Source organism: Haplochromis burtoni, unplaced genomic scaffold (genome assembly GCF_018398535.1).
Source record: "Haplochromis burtoni strain Fernald_Lab_line unplaced genomic scaffold, NCSU_Asbu1 Contig_121, whole genome shotgun sequence".
Taxonomy (NCBI): Eukaryota; Metazoa; Chordata; class Actinopteri; order Cichliformes; family Cichlidae; genus Haplochromis; species Haplochromis burtoni.
In genome coordinates this window covers 1,674,992-1,695,324 of record NW_024582482.1, presented here as the reverse complement: position 1 = coordinate 1,695,324, position 20,333 = coordinate 1,674,992, and the positions used below count along the sequence as shown (strand labels likewise).

Below are 20,333 nucleotides of genomic sequence, written 5' to 3'. Positions count from 1 at the left end.
CTTGTGTGACGTGGGATATGAGCTGCTCAACAGTCCTGGGCCTTCTGTGTTGTACTGTTGGTTTCATGATGTGCCAAACGTTTTTAGCTGGTGACTGCAGGCAGCCCAGTTCAACACCCAGACACTTCTACTACAAAACCTCCCTTTGTAAGAGATGCAGTATGCAGTTTAACATTGTCTTCTTGAAATATAGAATTTCTTCCCTTAAAAAACAAAAAAAGGGCATCTGGTGGGAACATTTGTTTCTGTAAAAACTGTAGAAAACTTTCAGTGCTAATGGTGCCTTTTGATGCCTTTAGGCTCTCCTGGTACACAGTCATGTTACCAATCTGTTGTCCGTTAGCCTAATTAGTTGCTTCACCTGTTTCTTCTTAGTCCTACTTGTATTTCCAGCCCTTCGTTGCTCTCGCTGCATTTTTTCCGAGATATATTAATGTCCTCAAATTCAAAATTAGCTTTTTCATGAAACAGTGAAATGTGTCAATTTAAGAATTTGATACTTTGTGTTCTGTTGTTAATAAAATTAGTGTTTATGAGCAAATTATTGCATTCTGTTTTTATTGAGGGCAGCAATGTCTTGAAAAACCTAGTGATCAACTTGCACTCGTCCCAGCTACAAAGGTCAACAGCAATTTGTTGATTGGTCCAGCTTTGTTCCAGACTGGAATATCTCACCAGTTAGATGTTAAATTGCTACGACAGCTAGTACAGACCGTCATGCTCCATAAATGATGAATCTTACTCATTTTGGCAGTCCACAGACTTTTCCTCTGTCACTATCATGATATCAGTATCATGATTGTAGTGAATTCACTCTCATCCTGGCTGATGTGAGATGGATTTCAGACATTGACTCCCTAGATTTTATGACCAAATACCAGCAGAAATAAAACTGTAAGAACAGCCTTTTTTTCACTCATCTGTTTTTATTCTATATAGAATAAAAATCTACTCCTTTTGGAAATCATGTTTCAGTTACTCAGAAGCCATCCATAAACCTTGTTGTGAGCTGATTGATGTAGGAACTATTTTTAACTGAACTACAGCCCGTAACCGTACCACTGTGCAGAAAAGCTCATGTCAAACATACTTTCTTTTCACTACCACGAAGTGAGTGGTTTGACTTTGGTGCGTGAAAATACACGCCCTGAAGGTTTATGTGTACAGAACGCTCACAGCATATTAACACAGAACTACAAGTATTCTGTGGAAGCGGTACTGTGATATGCACTCTGTGCAGACCCAGCATGTAGTGTACTGAGGAAGACGTCTGCTCTGTTCTTGTTTAGACAGTTGATAAACAGTATCAACCTTCTCCCGCTTTCTGTCTTCAGGTACTGGCGCTTCAACGAGCAGTCTCGCTCAGCTGACAGAGGCTACCCGAAGTCAATCAGTGTCTGGGGAACGTCAGTGCCCTCTAATCCCAAGGGGGCCTTCCTCAGCGATGATGGAGGTGAGCGGTGTAGTTTCTGTGTATGTGTTTGTGTTTGGAAAGGGGAGAAGAGGGTCTGTGGCAGACTGAGACATGCCTGAAACAAAGAATCAGGGTGTGGTCAGTCATCAGGAGATGGGGGAGGGTGTGGGTGTGATTTTGAACTGACATGTGAAATGCTTCTGGCTGTGCTGTGCATTATTGGAGAGGAGTGATTCAGTGTCTTGACTCCTAGGGATGCAAATTTATAGTTTATGAGTTTCATGTAATTGAATTATTTTGAATTCTATTCTTGTCAATTTGAATTATTTTTTGCTCACTATTTGTTTAACTTGGTAGCTGACTTCTATTAAGAGTTGTTGTGCACACTCTTGTTGAGATAATTTATGAAATCACTGATTTCATAAAACGTGCTGTCTTTAGTGGCTGTTCTTCAGTTGAATGGTGTTCAAAAGCAACATCAATTCATAAATAATAGATGAAAACTAGACCAAAACTGCATACTTTTATAGCATACAGTTTGTACTTCCACCTCTTTGTTGATTAAGAGAGTGCAAACAGGGATTCTTCATCTGATTGCCTCATTGAAGTCCCTCAGCTTGTTAGTTTTATTGATTTTAATACTATAATAATCCAAAAAAGGTGATTTTGAGCTTTGCTATGATTGGATTTATTGAACATTCTGGGTGGGGAGTTCTTTTTCTTTGCAGATATGTTAGAAATAAGCAATTATTGGACTGACAGTAGCCACTTGAGTAATTTTAATTGCCTCAACTGAACACAGAGAGAATTTAGAGTAAAATATTGAAGTTATTAAAGCAACAGTTTGACTTTTTGATAAATATATTAATCTTATTTTTTGCCAAAAGTCTCAATATAATTTAGATTTTTTTTTTTAAATGATCATGTTAGCGTAGCTCAGTATAAACCTTCAAATTATGGAGAAACCACCTACTTCTCTCTAATGGGGAACAAATACAGACTGTTATTCTCTCTAAGATGTACAAATATCTTGTTTAATCACGTACAGCTGTCAGTTATCTGGTAACTCTTTAAAGATCTCTCAAAAACTCTAATTATTCTTTTAGTCATGCTTTAACATTCTTTGTGGGCTCATGTTTTCTCCATTTATATTTCAGCATACACCTACTTCTATAAGGGTTCCAAGTACTGGAAGTTTGACAACCACCGTATGAAAAGCGAACCGGGCTATCCAAAATCCATCCTGAGAGATTTCATGGGCTGCAGCGTGGACCTGGATCCCGACAGAGACACGGACACAGACTCGGGCCGCAAATACCCAGACGTAAGCCGCCCGCCATTTAACCCCGACGCAGGACGTGACGGCGACAAGGGCAAAGACCGGGACGGAACAGATCGCGGGGGAACGGACAAAGACAAAGGCTCAGACGGTGACAAAGATCAAGACTCTCGCGAGGGACGTGAGGAGAAGACCAATGAGGTGGATGTGGTACTGAAGGTGGACGACAGCCAAGAGCGGACCATGAGCATCCTGATGGTAACCATCCCACTGGTCCTGGTGCTGTGCATCCTGGGACTGATCTATGCCATCATCAACACGCTGCAGAGCAAAGGGGCACCACGCCTGCTGGTGCACTGCAAACGCTCACTTCAGGACTGGGTCTGACCCCTGATGTTAGGTCTTTGAACGCTGAACTTGATTTAAACCTTAGATGCCCCCTCCTCCTCTAATCTAGCCCTCTTCCCAGTGATCCATCTGTCTCCAGTCTCTGTGCTCAGTGGCTCCTGCAGCTCTGTGGTAGTAGATCCATGCAAATACTGTAATGATACATACACACAAACTAGACGCGAGCGTAACTTATGTCTTACATTTTCAAACACACACACACACACACAGACACACACCTCTCTAACCTCCTCCTGTCTCCCATGGTGCTCTACAATGCAGTGACTGTAGTCTATTTATATGAGAGAAGTTTGCACATAGTTTTGTTCTTTTTGTTTTGGTTCATTTTATGTGACTTTTTTGTTGTTGTTGTTATTATTACTTCTAAAGCAGGAAGGCCGGTCTATTCTCTCTCACATCTCTGCTCCGCCCTCCTCCTTCCCCTAATCTCCGTAGGGGCTTTTTCCTCGCTAATAACCTGACATCAGCTTATGCTATCTCAGTTGCCACAAAAGGAAGAAATTCAAAGCATTAAAAAGATTTGTAGACAGGCCACAGTGCTTCAAGTGGAGTCCAGAAGGGTTCTTTCCTTCCTCTCATCAGCTCCGTGTTTCTTGTCTTTCCTTTTCTCTGCAGGAGAATCTATGAAGAGGTGTTTTGGGACCTGCAACGAGCTCAGATATTATTCTCTTTGACTCTTGTTGATGGTGATTAGGGTGTGATTGTAAGTCTGAAGGTTAATTCAGAGTTCAGATTGTTAGTCAGAGGAGGGCAGGTTTGTTTTTAAACCATTAAATCTTATTGTTGCAGTCTCTCCTATTTATGTTAATAATAATTCTGTATTCACTGTGAGATCTGAGAAGGTTACATGTATATCAGTCAAACAGGGTTTAAACAAACAAGATAATAAAGCCAGAGCTGTGCGGCTATTACATACTTTTAATTTCTTGTAACCTTCTGGTGAACATATTATTTATTTAGACAATGCAAAGTAGTGAAAAAAGACATTTTGCTAGGTATATGATACAGTAGCCTAAGACTGACAATTGGCTGTTTAACTTCATTGACAAACAAATCGATGCACTCTGCAGACACACGGTGTTACTCTGTCTATGTCTATATCCACTTTTGTCTCCGGAAAAGATTTAGTTTTCCAGTCCGGCAGCTATAAAAGCTTTTAAGCTTTTCAACCTCACTCATGTTTTTTATGCCAGTAGACAGAATTAACTAGCAACACAGTCACATAATTCTATAGATAATTCTAGATAGAAACACTGGCACTGCAAATAAATTAACCCTTTAAGGTCAGATGACTAATGCCTTCCATATCTTGTGTTCACACTGATGGACGGTAGGTCTGCCTTCTTTCTTTCCCTTATTTGGAAGCTTGTCTTGTTAAAGAGCTCTCTGGCTGAAAGGATAAATAGACTATAAAGGGGACCTCTTCCTTTAGTTCTCAACTGTGGGGCTAATTCTCAGAGATCCTCTTTTATGTCAAAAATAAGACCTGTCCTTTGTGCCGTGAAGGAGACGGACTAATAGTTAATGAACAAAGTCAGCTCACTGTGAAATAACACAGGAGGGAGAGCATCTGGGTGTGCGAGAGACATAAAAGGGGGAAACAAAGCTAAAGCTGTTACAGAGCATTCACGGAGTGCAGCTCGTCTACCATGCAGTACATAATGCATCTTTTACTGCTAGTATTTTTTAGAGAGACTTCTGGGATGATATGCAGTCTTACTGTAAGCACCAGGGTGGGCTCAGGCCATGATGGCTTATGTGAACACAGACTAATCCTCCTCATCAAATAACAGCAGGTGTGCGCAAATGCCGTTAACCTCTAAACTAAACTTTGACCTTACTGAGTCAAAACAGTCGGCTTTCGTTTCATCTCTCAAGAAGGCATGCACAGAAAATTGCCTCTTTATTACACGGAGTTCTCAGTCTTTGTCAGTGCATTCAGACACACACTGAAAATTGGTGTAAAACGGTGACTACGCTGATAAAGAGTCATGAAAGGCTAAAACCAGGTGTGGTGACCTTTTAAAGTCAACATTTTTCTTAATGGCAGCAATTTATCTCATCGTGATGAGTTTATGCCTGAAGATAAGGCATAAAATGAGTGTGTGAGTGAAAGTGTTTAGAAGTTTGATTTCAGACATAAATTGGAGGAAGGTTTATCTGAAGTAGCATTTAGAACTAAGCTGCCACTCTGACCTGGGGGGTGGGGGGTTGGCTCAGCTCACCCAGCTCAGGTTACACAAATGGGGAGGGTATCGAGAGTCTGAATTTCTTGCAGCTGAGAAAAGGAAAGGGGGAAGGAGGACTGAGGGAACACGCCTGACCTCGGCTCCCTGAGCTTGCAAAGTTTAGATCTCAGGAATAAGGAAGGGTGGGAAGAAGGAGGAGACAAAGAGAAGAGGGAGAGAGAGTTGGCAACAACCCATGTGACCCAGATTCCCTTGCAAGTTCAGCAGCAGTGCTGGCCAAAGAGGAAACTTTCGCTTAGAGTAGGTGACAGGCCTCGTTTAAGAAAGCTTGTCAAAGTGTTTCACTTGTAGTTTTGTATAAGCACATGCATGTTTTAGAGCCTCCTTATTGGCAGCATTCATACTTATTTTCCATGGATCCAGTGCTCATGTCAGTGCAGGTGCAAAGCCATTTCTGCCTCGGTGCCTTTTAATAAAGCCCACATTTCCACAGGTGAAGAATCAAATATTCTAAAAGATTTTGAATAGTAGTTGGGGTCATTTCTGTGTTGCGGATATTATGGCAGACAGTCATGGGAGAATTTTTCTGTAGAGCATTGTCATATCCAAAACAATGTTTGGTGCCAGCTTTTTGCAGTTCTTGTCATTTTTTGGCTGAAATACATTAAACTTCTAAACTGGACACCAGCACTCTGTCCATGGATAAAGGTGTAAGTGCATTGGCCTAACCTGATACTGCTGTTCTGCTAGGCCTCCCACTAAGAGAAGATAGGGCAAAGTGAGACACCTAAGTAGTCAGACCTGAAGTTAACCGGACACCCATACTGAAAGGAGGAAAAGGAAGAGCAAACTCAGCCGTCACCAGAAGTCTGGAGATTGATCTGAGGCAGGTCGATAGCAGTTGCCAGGAAACGGTGTCCCGTGTCCATCCCTCATCTCCTCATCATGAAGCTTTTGTGGGGAAGGAGGGGTTGGCGGACGCAGCTAATCAGCTTTAAAAGCACTCCCTCCCCCTCTCCTCTACTGTCCTGCTCTTCCATTTGGTCCTTCAGGCACATCAATGAGCGTTCAGACAGCCCAGCGTCTGGACAGGCTCAGAAAGTGCCTACTCATTGCGCTAGACACCCAGTTGTTTATGGAGTTCTTCTTTATTAAGCCTCCTATTCTCCTCTATAACCTCCAAACAGAGAGCCCACAGGGAGTTAACCACTTCAAAGCTAAAGTAACCACTTCAAAAGTCTGAAAGAGAGGTCCAGTGCACCTGAGTTTGCCTCACGCAGAAACACAGTTTTGGTGATTCAGCAGTTTGAGCGATTTTCTGTGAGGGGACACTGGCGGGTTTAATACAGTTTATTTGTCTCAGGACACCAAGCAGAAGAGAAGTATTGAAAGGTTAGGAAAGAGATCTGTCAGATTGATTGATGCCTGTTTGTGTGCATTTAGAGGTGTTGAGTTAATCAGCCCTCCTCTCTATAAGCTAGGCCTGTGTTCTGACTGTAAATCTCCCACACGCCACGTCTCTCCACGCTCGGCCCAGCCCTCAAAGCCCGAGGGGATCATAATAAAGACAATGGCCTTCTCTCTCACTCTCTTTGTCCTCCCCCTATTTTCTGTCTCTGTAATACATACACACTAACACATTATTGTCACACACAACAAAGCTTGCTAGTAGATCCACCTACTTGTTCAGCAACTTTTAACACGATTTGCTTTGATTTTTGTTGATGTCACATTCAGATTCAAAGCTTGCAAAAGCTGAAGTTCATTTTGAAGTGCATACCCTTAATGCAAATTTTAGGTAAGGTTAGGATATGCTGATCTCAGTCTGAGCTTTCATCTCTCTCAGGATGTGTTTCTGTAAAGACTGCACGTTAAGCATTTCTCATTCAACCCTGATGTTTTGTTCTTTTTAATGAACATCTGTTAAAATCTCCACAATCAGTCTGAAGCCAGGTTGTATTGTAGCCGTGTCTTCTCTCTCCACACAGTGTGCTTTTTAGCTTGCAGCTTCCCACTGTCACAGTGTATCTCTGCACTGCCTAATCACTGCAAGCTTCAAAAAGTCGTTGCATCAGCCCTGTGCAAAACCCAAACTCTAGGAGGAAAAACAGATTAATAAATAACGAACTAAAAAAGATTAAAACAAAATCTGTTGGACTTGACAGACTGTTTTCCTGTTTCAGTTTGTCTTGGGTTAACTTTGTGGCTTACAGTGACCCCAGCCAAGGGGATTGTGGGTTGTCCAGATGCTTCTCTCTTTTCCCAGAGTGCATCTCAGCTTGCTCTCTGAGCCCATCCACTCTGAAACCACTCATCTGAAATCACCACTTGGCAAACCCGACCGCTCAGCTCGGGAATGAAACAAAAACAGCACCTGACAAATGACTTTCAGCATCCGTCTGCAGCGGATCAGCTCTCGTCGTGCTTCAAACAGACACTGAAACTGTTGAGTAACTTAGGAAAACTGTTTCCATCCACTAACTGCAGCTAGAGAAGAGTATATTTTGAAGGATTCAGTCACTTCTGTGCTGACCATCGATAATGAACCATGGCATCTCACAGCATCTCTTTTCATTACTGCCGGAGTAATGTTTCAGTGATTTTCTGAAAAAAAGAAAGAAAAAAAAACAAACAGAAAAAAAAACCTTCGACCCTGTGTGGGACTAGATGGAAAAAAAAACTCTGTTTGTCTTTGATCATTTGTCTTATTTTGATTTGATTTGTGCATATTTTTCTCTCCAAACTTGATTTGTTTCTGTTAATAACATTCCAATTATTTTAATTTTGGGGGGTTTGGTTGTGTTTTTATTTTCTTTAGAAAATGTAAGATTTTATACATTTGTGTTGTGTGTTCACCTCTAGTAGAGTGTGTTAACAAGCCATGCTGGACATGTACACATTAAAATTTTCCTCTGAAAATATACAAATTTGTGTCTTTGTTCAGTTTGTGTAGTGACTGCAGCAGCACAACCTACAATCCTGCACAACTGCATACAGTACACACACCCTCTACTTTCTTCCTGCGGTGAGGTCACTGTCCATAGGGCCTTGCTTCCTGTCTCACACGGGACAGGCAGCACAACGGCCTTATGGACCCAGGGAAGGGAGGATGAGAGAGGGGAGGGGGGCATGGCAGATTGCCAGGAAACCATGTGAGCAAGAAGGAAGTTAGCAAGCAGTTTTTAGAGGCCTTATGAAGCCGCACAGGCAATGTTGTCATCACACAGAGAGGAAATTTCATTGTTCAAAGCACCACAACACAAACAGCAGAACTGCAGCCTGACAGCAATCTTTAATGAGATATTTCTGTGCAAGCAAGTTGTCTGCAAGACTAAATAAAGTGACACCTACTCTCATTCATGCAGGTGTAATTGCCCCAAATTCTTGCTACACTCAGAAAATAAAGCACCTTATTGTACCTTTAGGGTTACAAAAGTTTGCCACAGAAGCGGTACTCCTTAAAGGATTGCCATTGTACCTAATGGCAACTTCCAGAGCTGAAAAATAAAACCAACTGTCAAAATCTGCAGTTTCTGGCATTTGATTTGACTCAGTCCCAACAGACTAAAACACCCAACTAAACTGTATCAAATAGCAAGTTTACGGCCTGTTACAAAGAACATTTTTGACCTGTATGGATAGTTTCCCACTTTATATCAAATGTGCTATCAACCTTTTGCTATCAACAGTACATTCAATGATGATTAACTTCTTTGTAACTGCTTTAATTAACAGGTGTCCCAAAACAATGAGCTGTACAATAACTTATTGACTATTTGATGGCCCGTTGGGAGTTTTTTAAAGGGGAGGTTTGCACTTCAGACAGGGCTGGACCGGGACAAAAGATCAGCCCGGGCATTTTGACTAGAGACCGGCCCACCAGGTATTAAAGCCATAAAGACTTTTAATGAAAACAAATGCTGTTGTGACTGTGATGCACAGTCTTGTTGGTATATATATGATTTCTGTACATTTTACATCAGATAAAAACTTTGGTTGTAAGATTCAGATAATTATTTATTAAAAGCTAGAGACATTTTAAATGAGAATAAGAAAGAAAAGTATTTCTTTGTGCCCCCCTTAATCCCTACCTGGCCCCCTGGCAAAACTTTGCTAGACCCGCCCCTGCACAGTTACCAGCTGTCAGCTACTTAGAAAAAGGATCCTGGTGTTATTTGTCTCTCAGAAACAGTTCATAACTTCCCTTCAACTCATTCATGTCACCTAAAAGGTAAACCTGTTTCTCCATCACCTGTTCAGCTCTGATGATTCAGTAAGGACATCTCCTGGTTTCATCTTCATGTTTCCCTCTCACCACATATCCAAACCGATATCATGACCAGCAGCTTTACAGCTGTGGCTCCAGCAAACATCAGCTGATACTAGAAATGTAATATTAAATAAATTCTAACAACAGCTGATCAAGCTTAAACGTGCTGCTGTTGTTTAGCGCGACATCCGCTGGTTTCCTCTTTCTGGCGCAAAGTGGGCGATAAACAAACAGAGAGAAAGCCGATCAGCTGATCATTGATCAGTTTCATGATTGAAGTAGCAACAGGAGAGGGAGGGGGAGAATGAGAGAAGAAGAGGCAGCTGTGCAGCGTAAACACACAGAATAACTCCAGCTTTGTGTCTTTTTCATTCTAGCTGAAGTTCGGGACAAACTGTGTTCCTTTTCAGCTCAATACGAACTGCATAATATTTTCTCCGAGTATGGACATTCCTTTTTTACCGGATGGTTGGCAACTCTACTAACTTAATGAATCAAGTTCACTATCAGTAACATCATAGCACCCAGTAAAAAGTCAGCACAACAAAAATAAACTCCACCTAAACTTGGTTTATATCTGACCCAGACAGACTGCAGGTCATAACTTCTTACCTGAAGTTCAGCTCACCTGACACTCGGACTGGCAGCCACCTCGGGTCTCTGCTCCTCCTGCCTCCCCTTTCCCTCAACCAGCTCCGCCATATCCACCACCAAACAACTGAGTTAGTTTTACATTTTACACATGGACCAGCATCTGGCCAATCCATGACTTTTCGTTGTTTATGCCGTTTGAAAAAAGAAGAAGAAGAAAAAAAAGACAAAGGCCCATAAAAACGAAAAATCACCATCGGCCCACCAGGCAAGTGCCCGGTATGCCCGATGGCCAGTCCAGCTATGTTTGTACCCTTAACATGACATACTATTTTAACTCTTGTAGTTTGTACTTCTAACAAACTACAAGTGTAGGAACCTTTTTGTCATAATTTTGTACCTTAATGTACAAAAAAAAGAGAACCTACTAAAACAGGTAAGTATTTATTCATTCAAACACGAATGAAGTGTTACTGAAATGGGACACTCTTCTCAATTAAAGTTTTATTTATCTCACATCTGTACATAAGAATTTAACCTGACCAATCGACATATTTGCTGTGTTAATTTCTGCACCATTGTGCTTCCAGCATACACAATAGAGCTTACAGTATGCATGAATAAACAAGAAAGCTATAAATTCTAAAAATCGAAGAGTAAATTTGAAATTTTACTAAATTTCTTTTTGGATTTGAAGTTTCTTTAGTTATTTTATCCTAAAATATTGAAGACGTGTCACGGTTGACGCTGGCCAACCATGGGGGTGTGAGGAAGGAGGACCCAAATGCTGGACTCTTTAATGAAGACAGTGTGTTTATTTACAGTGAAGTAAATAACCAGCACACCCCGTGCGTGCTGTCCTCTTCTGCTCCACGCTCCTCCTGCAGGGAAACAACAGCCGTCAAACACAACTCCCGCGGGCCTGCGCGACACTACACTAGCCACACACTAACTTGGAGTGTAACTCAATGATCCCGCGTCAAGGAGCTCTCAGCTACACCCCTATGTAGCTCCCCCGACGAACCAGATCAGCTGCAGGTGTGTGAGGTCCTTAGGCGTGGCCAGCCACCTGGCAGGACACACCCACCAGGCATGAAGACTCCTGTAGACCAGTGCTCAGCACACACACACATCCACACACACGAACAAACCCACAAACCAGGAAGACGAGGAACATCAGCACCAAAAATACATATGTCCATAACTCCTCAGGGACCCTGGGTCGCTCAGTAAGCAGTGTAAATAGGCTATTCAGCTTTCAGTACTGGGTAACGTACATGTGCATTTTCATACTTGAAAAATGACACAGATTGACGTCCTGATCGGTTAGTCAAGGAGGTGTTAGTCAAGATGTTTCAGGTGAACACTGTGTCTCATACAGTAATCCAGAGTGAAAAATCTATCCAACTGTTGGATGTAATGTTACAAATGTGTAAAGATGACATTAAATCCTAAATGATATAACCAATAAATCACCAAAATATATATCAACATTAGTGTGTATTGTTTGCTTCCCTGTCCTATTATTCTGCACCTGTTTTTCCCTCCTTTGTTGATATAGGCTGTGTTTTCTCCTTAGTGCCATTGTCCACGTATTCAGCACTCCATAGCATAGCACAGTTTCCTCGTGATAGGCTTCTATGACCTTGTTTTCTTGGTATTATTATTATTATTATTATTGATTTTCTTCCTCTGTCTGTTTTTTCTGCTTTAGCATGCCAGCCAACTGACTTGTTGTGTAGCAAACCTTGAAATCCTAATGGACCTTTTCTGTGACAGATGTTATTTTCCCTGGTCTCCTGAGTTGGGCAGAGTAATTTTTTTTGTGTGAAATGTTTAAAAAAGAAAGGTCACAAATGGATCCTTTAATTTGTGAAAATGCCAACAAATTCAGTGGAGATGAACACTAGTCTCTACTTTTAAATGGTATATCTACTGAAGTTATCAAACACTCAAACACGCCAGCAGAAAATCAAACAAAAAGTTCCTTTGCACACCCAGACCACAGTGGCTTCATTTGCAGTCATTCTGGCCGCCTGACCGATGCAAAGCTGTAACCGTGTGTGAGAATTCAATGTAGTTAGATGTGACAGCCACACTCTTTTCATCGTCAGCTCGCTTCCACAAAGTCTGTGTGATGTCCGATTGCGCCTACATGAAAGCAGAGCGAGTCACTGTCAAAGTGAGGTTATAGGTTGCTCCATCTATTGCACGCTGGATCCAGCAGAACACTCTTTCTTGTGTGCTCCATGTGTCAAAGAGCAACTGTGGAAAAGACTCGGGCCTGATTCATGTGTAAAATCAACTCATTTCAATGCTGAGTGAAATATCTGGCTCTCTAGCTGGTTGTAAGGTCCCTTTTGGTTTTGGAGCATTTTTGATGCATGTTGATCACTGCCTTTAAAAAACAAGGTTGTGGGCAAAGCAAGCTGAAACATATTTTAAAAAATGTGAATAATTTAGTAAGACATCACTTTGTAAACAAGCAGCTTTATTTGTGCATGTCCCGTGTGTACGTCATATTTGAGTGTGGCTTGCTTTCTGCTGTGTTTACATGCTTTTAATGCTTTCCTGCTGCGTACATAAAGTCCAAGGATTGCTTGTTAAATCTGTCTGCCACAGTTATCACCTGGTACACCCTGCGGAGTGCCGTAATTACTTACAGTCATCTCTTTCCGCCAGGTGGAAATGTAACTTTCCTTCAGGCCCATGAGACACACATGCTTAAAGGACAGGAACTTAATCAGTAACAGCTACAGTTACTGGCTCTGCTGCAGGAGTCTGACGGTGGTGCCACCTGTTTAAGAGGACTTTTACTGGCATACACCTGTTGGGCATCCTGATCACATTGGCTCATCTGTGTGTCACTGGGCTTTAACAGATTCAAATGTAGTTTATAATTTCAATTATATATTCTTTTCCTTAAAGAAAAGGAACATCGATGCTAAAGCAAACTTTTCACAGGGAAAAAAAGCACATTTTCAGCAGCATGACAGGTAAGTGTTTTTTAAGCTTATGCGTAAGTTCAGTGAGGAAGATCTGTAATCACTCTGCCTGCTTTCCTGGGTGTTGGGCTACTTTTCTTTTCTTTACATCACTAACACTTTCCCAAGTTGTCAGTCTCAATACTAACATGTAGTCCAATCACCTTCTCACCTGCCTTGTTTGAGCCGATCAGCCTCTGCTTCGCATGGTTTAAATCTATGCTCTCTGCCATTCACCCTTTCCAACTCTCTTTTATGAAACCCACCTCCTCCTCATCTTCCCCTCAGACACCTCAGCCCGAGCTCTACTTAAGCCTCAGTCTTCATCTTCACCACCACCAGCGTCTAGACTCTGGAGGGGGATTCGGTTCTGCCATGATGGGTCATCGGAGTCTAATCGCCAAACACATTAATTTCTCTACCTCATTAAATCATGTTCAGTTTTCAAAGTGATGTCTCCTTGTTGGAATCTCATCTGTCAGAAGTTTACTGAAGTTTATTGAAGCAACTGTTGTTAAGAGTTGGCACTGTAAAAATAAAACTGAATTGAACTTAAATCTAGGTTTTAGGTGTTTTTACTGGCAGGTGGATGCGGATACAGAGAGCTTTAGCCTCTCACCTCCTCTAAATCGAGTTGCTGAGCTGGACTTCTTGAAGGCTTGCCAGAGTTTTTAAAGGGGGACCTATCATGTCTACTATGCCCAGTTATATTTTTGCATTCTTTTCATTTATTTTCCAGTTTAAAATAATCTTTGTTAATTTGTCATAGATCTTAGTGCAGCCTCTGAGTGTAACCGCAGTCTGTAATGAGCAGGTTTAGCTCCACTTCCTTTTAGGGCCACACTCTCTTTGAGCCAGCTGTCCTCCTATTGGCTGCCCCTCTTAAACAGAATTCTTTAGTAGCAGGTGGGTTGGGCTTCTGACGTGCCATCCTGTCTTCTGATTTCCACTCACTGACATGTCACTGATGATGCTTTAGTGTCATGGTCCTAAGGGTTTTCTGATAATTTTGGAGTTATTTGTATTTTTATTGAATATATTTGTGTCTATGATGATCTTAAGGTTTCAGAGTCATTTCAGTTTTGAATTTAGTTAATTACTATATACTTTTATTTCTTTTCTTCACATTTATCTGCACATTTCTTCACATTTATCCCAGGAAAGAAAAATCCTACTATACTCACATACAGCCCTTGTTGTAAAGTATTGTGAAGAAATGTAATATGGGTGTGTAATGCACTAAAAATCCAAAGAACAATGTACTTTGGCTTATTTCTTTAGGTGTGACATAACTTATTTAGATTAGCTGATTAAATAAGATGAAACTTTAATGAGGCTGGGGTAAATCTGCTGCGGTAGATAATGAGATACAGCAGGGGAAGATAAGAGCAGACTGGATGAGCATCCATAAATTAAGTAAAGCCATTTAAGCAGGCTACAACAAAAGCATCGGGCATGTACAGTATGCAACCATATTAGGAAAAATCCCCCAATAAAATACATTAAGAGAAACACGAGATAGAAAAACACAGCATATGCAATTTCAAGCTAAATGAAGCCGAAAAGAGTTGTATTCATTTTGTTATGCCGAGAGCTTTTTCAGAACATCCACAAAGGATCTCTGTGCATGGATGTGTGATGTAGCAAAAAATGCTTCAGCACAAGAACAGCTTCCACTCCTGCCCTCTGTCACATCTCCTTCCCTTCTTCTCCTTTGATGTTTAACGGTGAAGTAATGTTGAGGTAACATCTGGAGCTGTGATACATCTCTGTGTAGTGTGTTTTGGTGCTGGCTTCACCGCAGGAAAAGGGTACAGAGATTCTGCCAACATTTTGGTCAGTGTGCTCCTGATGCTTGTAAAGCTCTGGTGGAGCGTGAGGTGCAGCTCATAGCTACAGTGTAGGAATGCATTTGAGTGAAAGTGTAAAACAAAAATGTGTTATCTGTTTCTTCTGTGTTGGTTTTTTGGGTTGTTGACACATGCGCAGCATTGAAACCTATCCACCAGACTTCTACGAACTTCTTTCAGATAAACACAACTCCCTGGAGACACCTGGAGATTCCAGCTGTCACGGGCAGGTCACCATTCTATCACAGTGCCAACGCTGGCAGAGAGAGGCAATCATTAAAACTTTGAAATTACCAGTTAACCTAACATGCAGGTCAGTGTGCTGTGAAAGGAAGCCGTAGCACTCAGAAAGAACCCCATGCATGCTTTGACCTTCTTGTTCTGAGGCTACAGTGCTGCTGACTGCACTGCTAAAATGATGAAACACATTTTTTGTTTTTCTTTGAATCATTTTCATTTTTAATAAAACACATTTTCTATCCAATATTCATGTTTTGCCCAACAAAGGCTGCCAATCTATTTCCACAGTGTGCTCTGCTGCCTCTCATCCTATCCCAGTCTTGTTACCACATCCTTTTATTTAATCCTTTTTTTCTCTGCCAGAAATGTTTGTAGCTGTTTTTTCTATTTATTTTTTTTAAAGTGTGTATATAATTTTAAAAAATACTGTACCAGGTCATTAAAAGGAAAACTGAGTATTTTACTCCTAATTTTACTACACATGCAGAAACTGTGGACTCCACCTGAAGGATGCTTACACAGTTGGCGTATTGCTATTTAGTGTCACGCAGATGAATCTGTGCAGTCACAAAGTGAAATGAAACTTGGACATTTGCAATCAAACGGTGGCTCAAGCAGAACACTGGCGGAAGAGTTTAATCTTAAATTTAAACTTATTCAGGAAGCTACTTGGAAACCTATTTCAGTTGTACCTCCTATAACCTAATTATGCTATCAAACCAGTGTTTATTGCATTAAATTTAAAAAAGAAAAGCTTACTTGCCATAAGAGGATCTGTCCTGAATTATCACTAAAGCTCGTGATTTTGTATGATTCCCCAAAGGAGTAGTCTGGGTTATATAATTACTGTAATTAAGCCAAAACTAGACTTTGAGCCTAAACTGAGACATTTACTCAGCATGTACCTGTGAAGGATTTTCTATTAAAGCTTTGTGCTTGACATGGTGTGGGGATTTGTCGCTTAGTTTGCTGCTGAGGGAGAACATCTGGACTCCTTCATGAGACCACATACAACACCTGGATGTGCTTATAAACAGGCAAAGAATGTGTGAATTAACATGCTCACACGCAGGTGAATGGGTATTTTAAAAGCACATTTAGCAAAGCAGAGCATGTGGTGTAATGATAGATAATTATACATTACTGATTTTTACTCCTCTATGTATGCCATTTGGGATTTTTTAGCGTAAGGCTACATTTTTCTTCACTGTCCATTACAGAACCATTTTCTCAGCTGTCATTTTCGCACAAAGAGATTATTAAACTAAATTATGACAACCAAAAAAAAAAAACCAGCCTGTGTTGTAGATGTGAAGTGACATAAAATACAGGTTAGAATATTCAAAAAGTACATGAAAATCAAGAAAAAGTGAAAAACAATGAGCGTTAGAGATACTGAACATGTAGGTTTGTGTCTTGTGGTGCTGACACTGCTGCAGTTTTCCACAAAATTTCCACCGTTTGTCCATTTTCCTTTCCTGAGAGAAATTTTTGACCTCATCTCCACACCAGATGAGTCCAGAAGACAGATGAGCTTCCCACAGTCTCTTGTGTTTTTAACTTTTTTTAACCTGCACAGAATCAAAGCAGTGAAGAAGAAGAAAAAGTGAAGAAATGATGCTCACTTTAGACGACTAATTTCTTCATAATGACTTAATAGGACAATTAAACTTTGTTTAGATGAAAGAGTAAAATCTTGTGCCTTTCCCACAGGTCATTCTAGTTATTATGGACTTACATCATCGTGTCCTAGATAAACCACAATCTGTCACCCTGTAGGTTTCACTTACAGCTTTAAAAGGGGAGATATCTAACTTTCTACATTCAACTCATGCATAAAAATCCACTGGGAATTACAGCAACAGCCTTGGGAAGACTTACCTGGTCATTGCATTCTCCTGACTTTATATTACTGTCTTTATATAACTGTCGAAACTTTTTATTACATCCCGCATCAACTCTGCAGTGGCTGATGTGAAATTCTGTGCAGAGATGTGCTCTGTGAAGCTGAGATTGCAAAGAGGAGCCAGATGAGGTGGTGAGAGTTGAAGCAAACCTGCTCCTGTGTTTTACTGTGATCTGAAGTTTCCCCATCTGTATAATAAAAACTGCATCTGTGTGAGGATGTGCGCAGCTGATCTCTCTTATGCATAGCATTAGGAAGTGTATGCGGATAATGTGGATGCTATCATAACAACTGGCAGGAAATCTCATATAATTAAGGAATGCAATAAAGTTAATGAGGAAAACATCACAGGGGAGACAGCCGTATACCTGTGTGAGCGATAGTGCAGCGTGCTTGTATCAAAGAGCAGTCTTCACAATACAAGAGAGGAGTGCTGATGATGAGCAGCAACACATTTCAGTTACATCTAGGGTCTGAAACGATTCATCAAAGCAGCAGTTAGTTTGGCTTCTGTGCTCAAAGCTCATCTCTCCCCACAAATATGATGCACATAGAAATTGGGGAGTGATGAGTACACATCCTCCAGAGCCTAAAAGTGGATGCTGGGGTGGTGGAGGGTTTGAAACAGCAGGCAGCGATGCGGAGCAGCTGCACCACTGAAGTGTGAGAGGAGAGATGGGAAATTCTGCAGCTTAAATAGACTGGGTACCGTGTACAACACAGTCTGTGTGTGTGTAGGTGTGTGTCTGTGCACACTGCTCCTACATTACCAACACTGACTGAGATTTGCTGCAGACTGGCTTTAAGTCCCAAATCGGCCATGAGTGAGTATGTCTGAACTGGTGTTCTCAAAGTGCGGCCTGCGGGCCAAGGGCAGCCCTGAGTGACGCTTTGTGCAACTTGTGAGTGAATAAAAAATAACTACGTATTTCATTCATGGTTCCCTTCATTCATTCATTCGATTCAGCAATGCAGCATTGTAGATATTCATACATACTAATCTTTCTTATTCCTCAATACAGCTTACGTTACTTTTTTTTTACCCTGAATAAATTACTAGTTTGGGAATAGTTTTGTTTAATGTATGCATACTCAGAGTCAAAAGTGGTTTAATTGGTTCAAATGATCAGAGCAGCAATTTCCAAGTAATCAAATTGCAAAGTAATAAAATAAAAGAAACAAAAAAAACCAAAACTTTTCAATAAATAACTTTGCATTTTGGAATCTCTTCAGTGTTGGGGTGTAGTTCTAGATCCTTACACATTCAATGCATAAGACATGAGGTGTGAGCATAGCACATAAAATATATGAGTTTCAAGTTTCCCAGTTAATGAACTGGGACGCGCAGATTCATACTTGTGGCTGCTTAAAGATCTCTTAACTAAGCTGTAAAGCTGAAACACAGTGGCAGGTTTTGGAACGTATTCACTTCTCTGACAGAAACAGGAACATGAATAGCATCTTTCTGCAATGTTGCTATAAAATATATTAAGATCATTGCTCACTGGAAAATACACCGGATTGTTTTCTGACCCAATATCTATCTTTTTCGTTCTCTTCTTCTGTCTTGTTATTTTTGCGGGATGTTATGGTTAATATGGCTCGATGGGTTGATTGCCAGAGTTGATGCCAGTTCACTAATCAATCTCTGTTCCTCAAAACCCAACATGCATGCCGTGCAGCAGTTATAGTCACACCAGGCTGTATGTATGTGAGTGTGAGTCACACAAGTGTTTGTTTAGCTTGTTGAGTCTGAATGTAGTGCAGAAATAAGCCAATCTGCTGTCTAAATTCAGGACTTCTCGACTGACTAGACCAAAGAGTAGCAGAACACCTGCTACACTTGTTTAGTTTTCAGAGTGTTACTGATGGAGTCCTTCTGAATTAATCATATGGGACTATTATCTGTAAGTGTGGCGTTTCCAGCATATCAACAAAAAACAGGTGCTTAATCACTCACTTCAGTTTAGTTGACTTTGAACAGCAGTTAATGTGGTAGGCCCTCCACACAAATGCTTAAACAAAAAGTGCAAAGGGGTCAGATGGGGACTGGGTTATTGAGTCATCCTGGAATACACAATTAACCGAAGAGCTCCGAAAACTATCTCCATCCATAGCCTTCAGAAATGTGTTCGGACCTCTGGATTTCTGTTATTACTCTTTGTTCTTCTGTTGTCACATTAAAACAGCAGCTTCCAATACAGACTGTAAATGCATGCTAGTGTTTGTTGTACGGGTGTGTATTTATGGCAGCTTATTCAGCTGATTTTGCAGAAAACACATTGATGTGGGCACACACAGATACGGTGAGCATCTGGACACAAGATTAGTTTAATGTTTTCTGGGCAGTCTAACAACTGTTAGGGTGGCACCCAGGCAAACACACGCATACACCTTTATCTGGAAAAACACTGCCGCCCATCAGGGCAGGGACATCTGGAGTTTGACGAGTCCATGTTAGTAGGCCACACAACAGGAGTGGGAACCCCTGGTCCTGGAAAGGTATTTGAGATGCTGTCATGTTTTCCAGGCAGCTGGAGCAGGAATGGTGAGGGAAACAAACAGATGCCAAAATGGAGAAAGGAATTAAAGGAGTTTGTAAAGGAGTTTGAGAAAGTCTAATGCACCAAGGAGAAAGGAACTCTGCTTGTTTTAGAAATTTACCAGTTTTTCAAAAATTCTTCTCTCTATTTTTTAACTTTCTGGTTTAGGATTAGATGGTTAGATCATTACCCACCACTCAAATACATCTACATCTCTATATATGTATGAATCAACATGTCTCCTGTCTTTCTAATATGCCATTAATATATAGTATTAATGGCATATTTCTGTCAAAATGCTAAATGTAGCACCTGCAGCTATTTTGATCACGAAAGCTTTATTGCAGAGCCACTAACTCATAAAAGAATAGTTTTGTGAAATGTTAATGTTTCTGTTTAGATGAAATAATCAGTTTCATTGTCATTTCTGCATGTTGAGCTGCTGCGAGGCAGCGATTAGCATAGCGCCTGCATCTTTTTCAACCAGCTTGCTGTTTAGCATAAAGGCATCAAGTCTTTATGCTAAACAAAGCTAAGCTAACTGCCAGTGGCTCCAACTTTATACTCGGATTATGCACAAGTTGCTCCATTGGTCACTACTCTAGAAAAAAAACAATGCATCAGCCCAATTGCTCAAGGGGAGCGAGGGCTCAGAACCC

General features: G+C 41.0%; 1 protein-coding gene across 1 annotated transcript in view; it reads left to right on the top strand.

Moving 5' to 3' along the window:
• Positions 1 to 8,945, top strand: part of mmp15b (matrix metallopeptidase 15b) — a 35,373-nt gene extending 26,428 nt beyond the window's left edge. The window contains exons 9-10 of the mRNA XM_005929223.3: positions 1,335 to 1,453; positions 2,572 to 8,945. Coding sequence (XP_005929285.1) covers positions 1,335 to 1,453; positions 2,572 to 3,080 — 628 coding nt within the window. The 3' untranslated portion in view covers positions 3,081 to 8,945. The remainder of the gene's footprint in view (positions 1 to 1,334; positions 1,454 to 2,571) is intronic.
• The last annotated feature ends 11,388 nt before the right edge of the window (positions 8,946 to 20,333 follow it).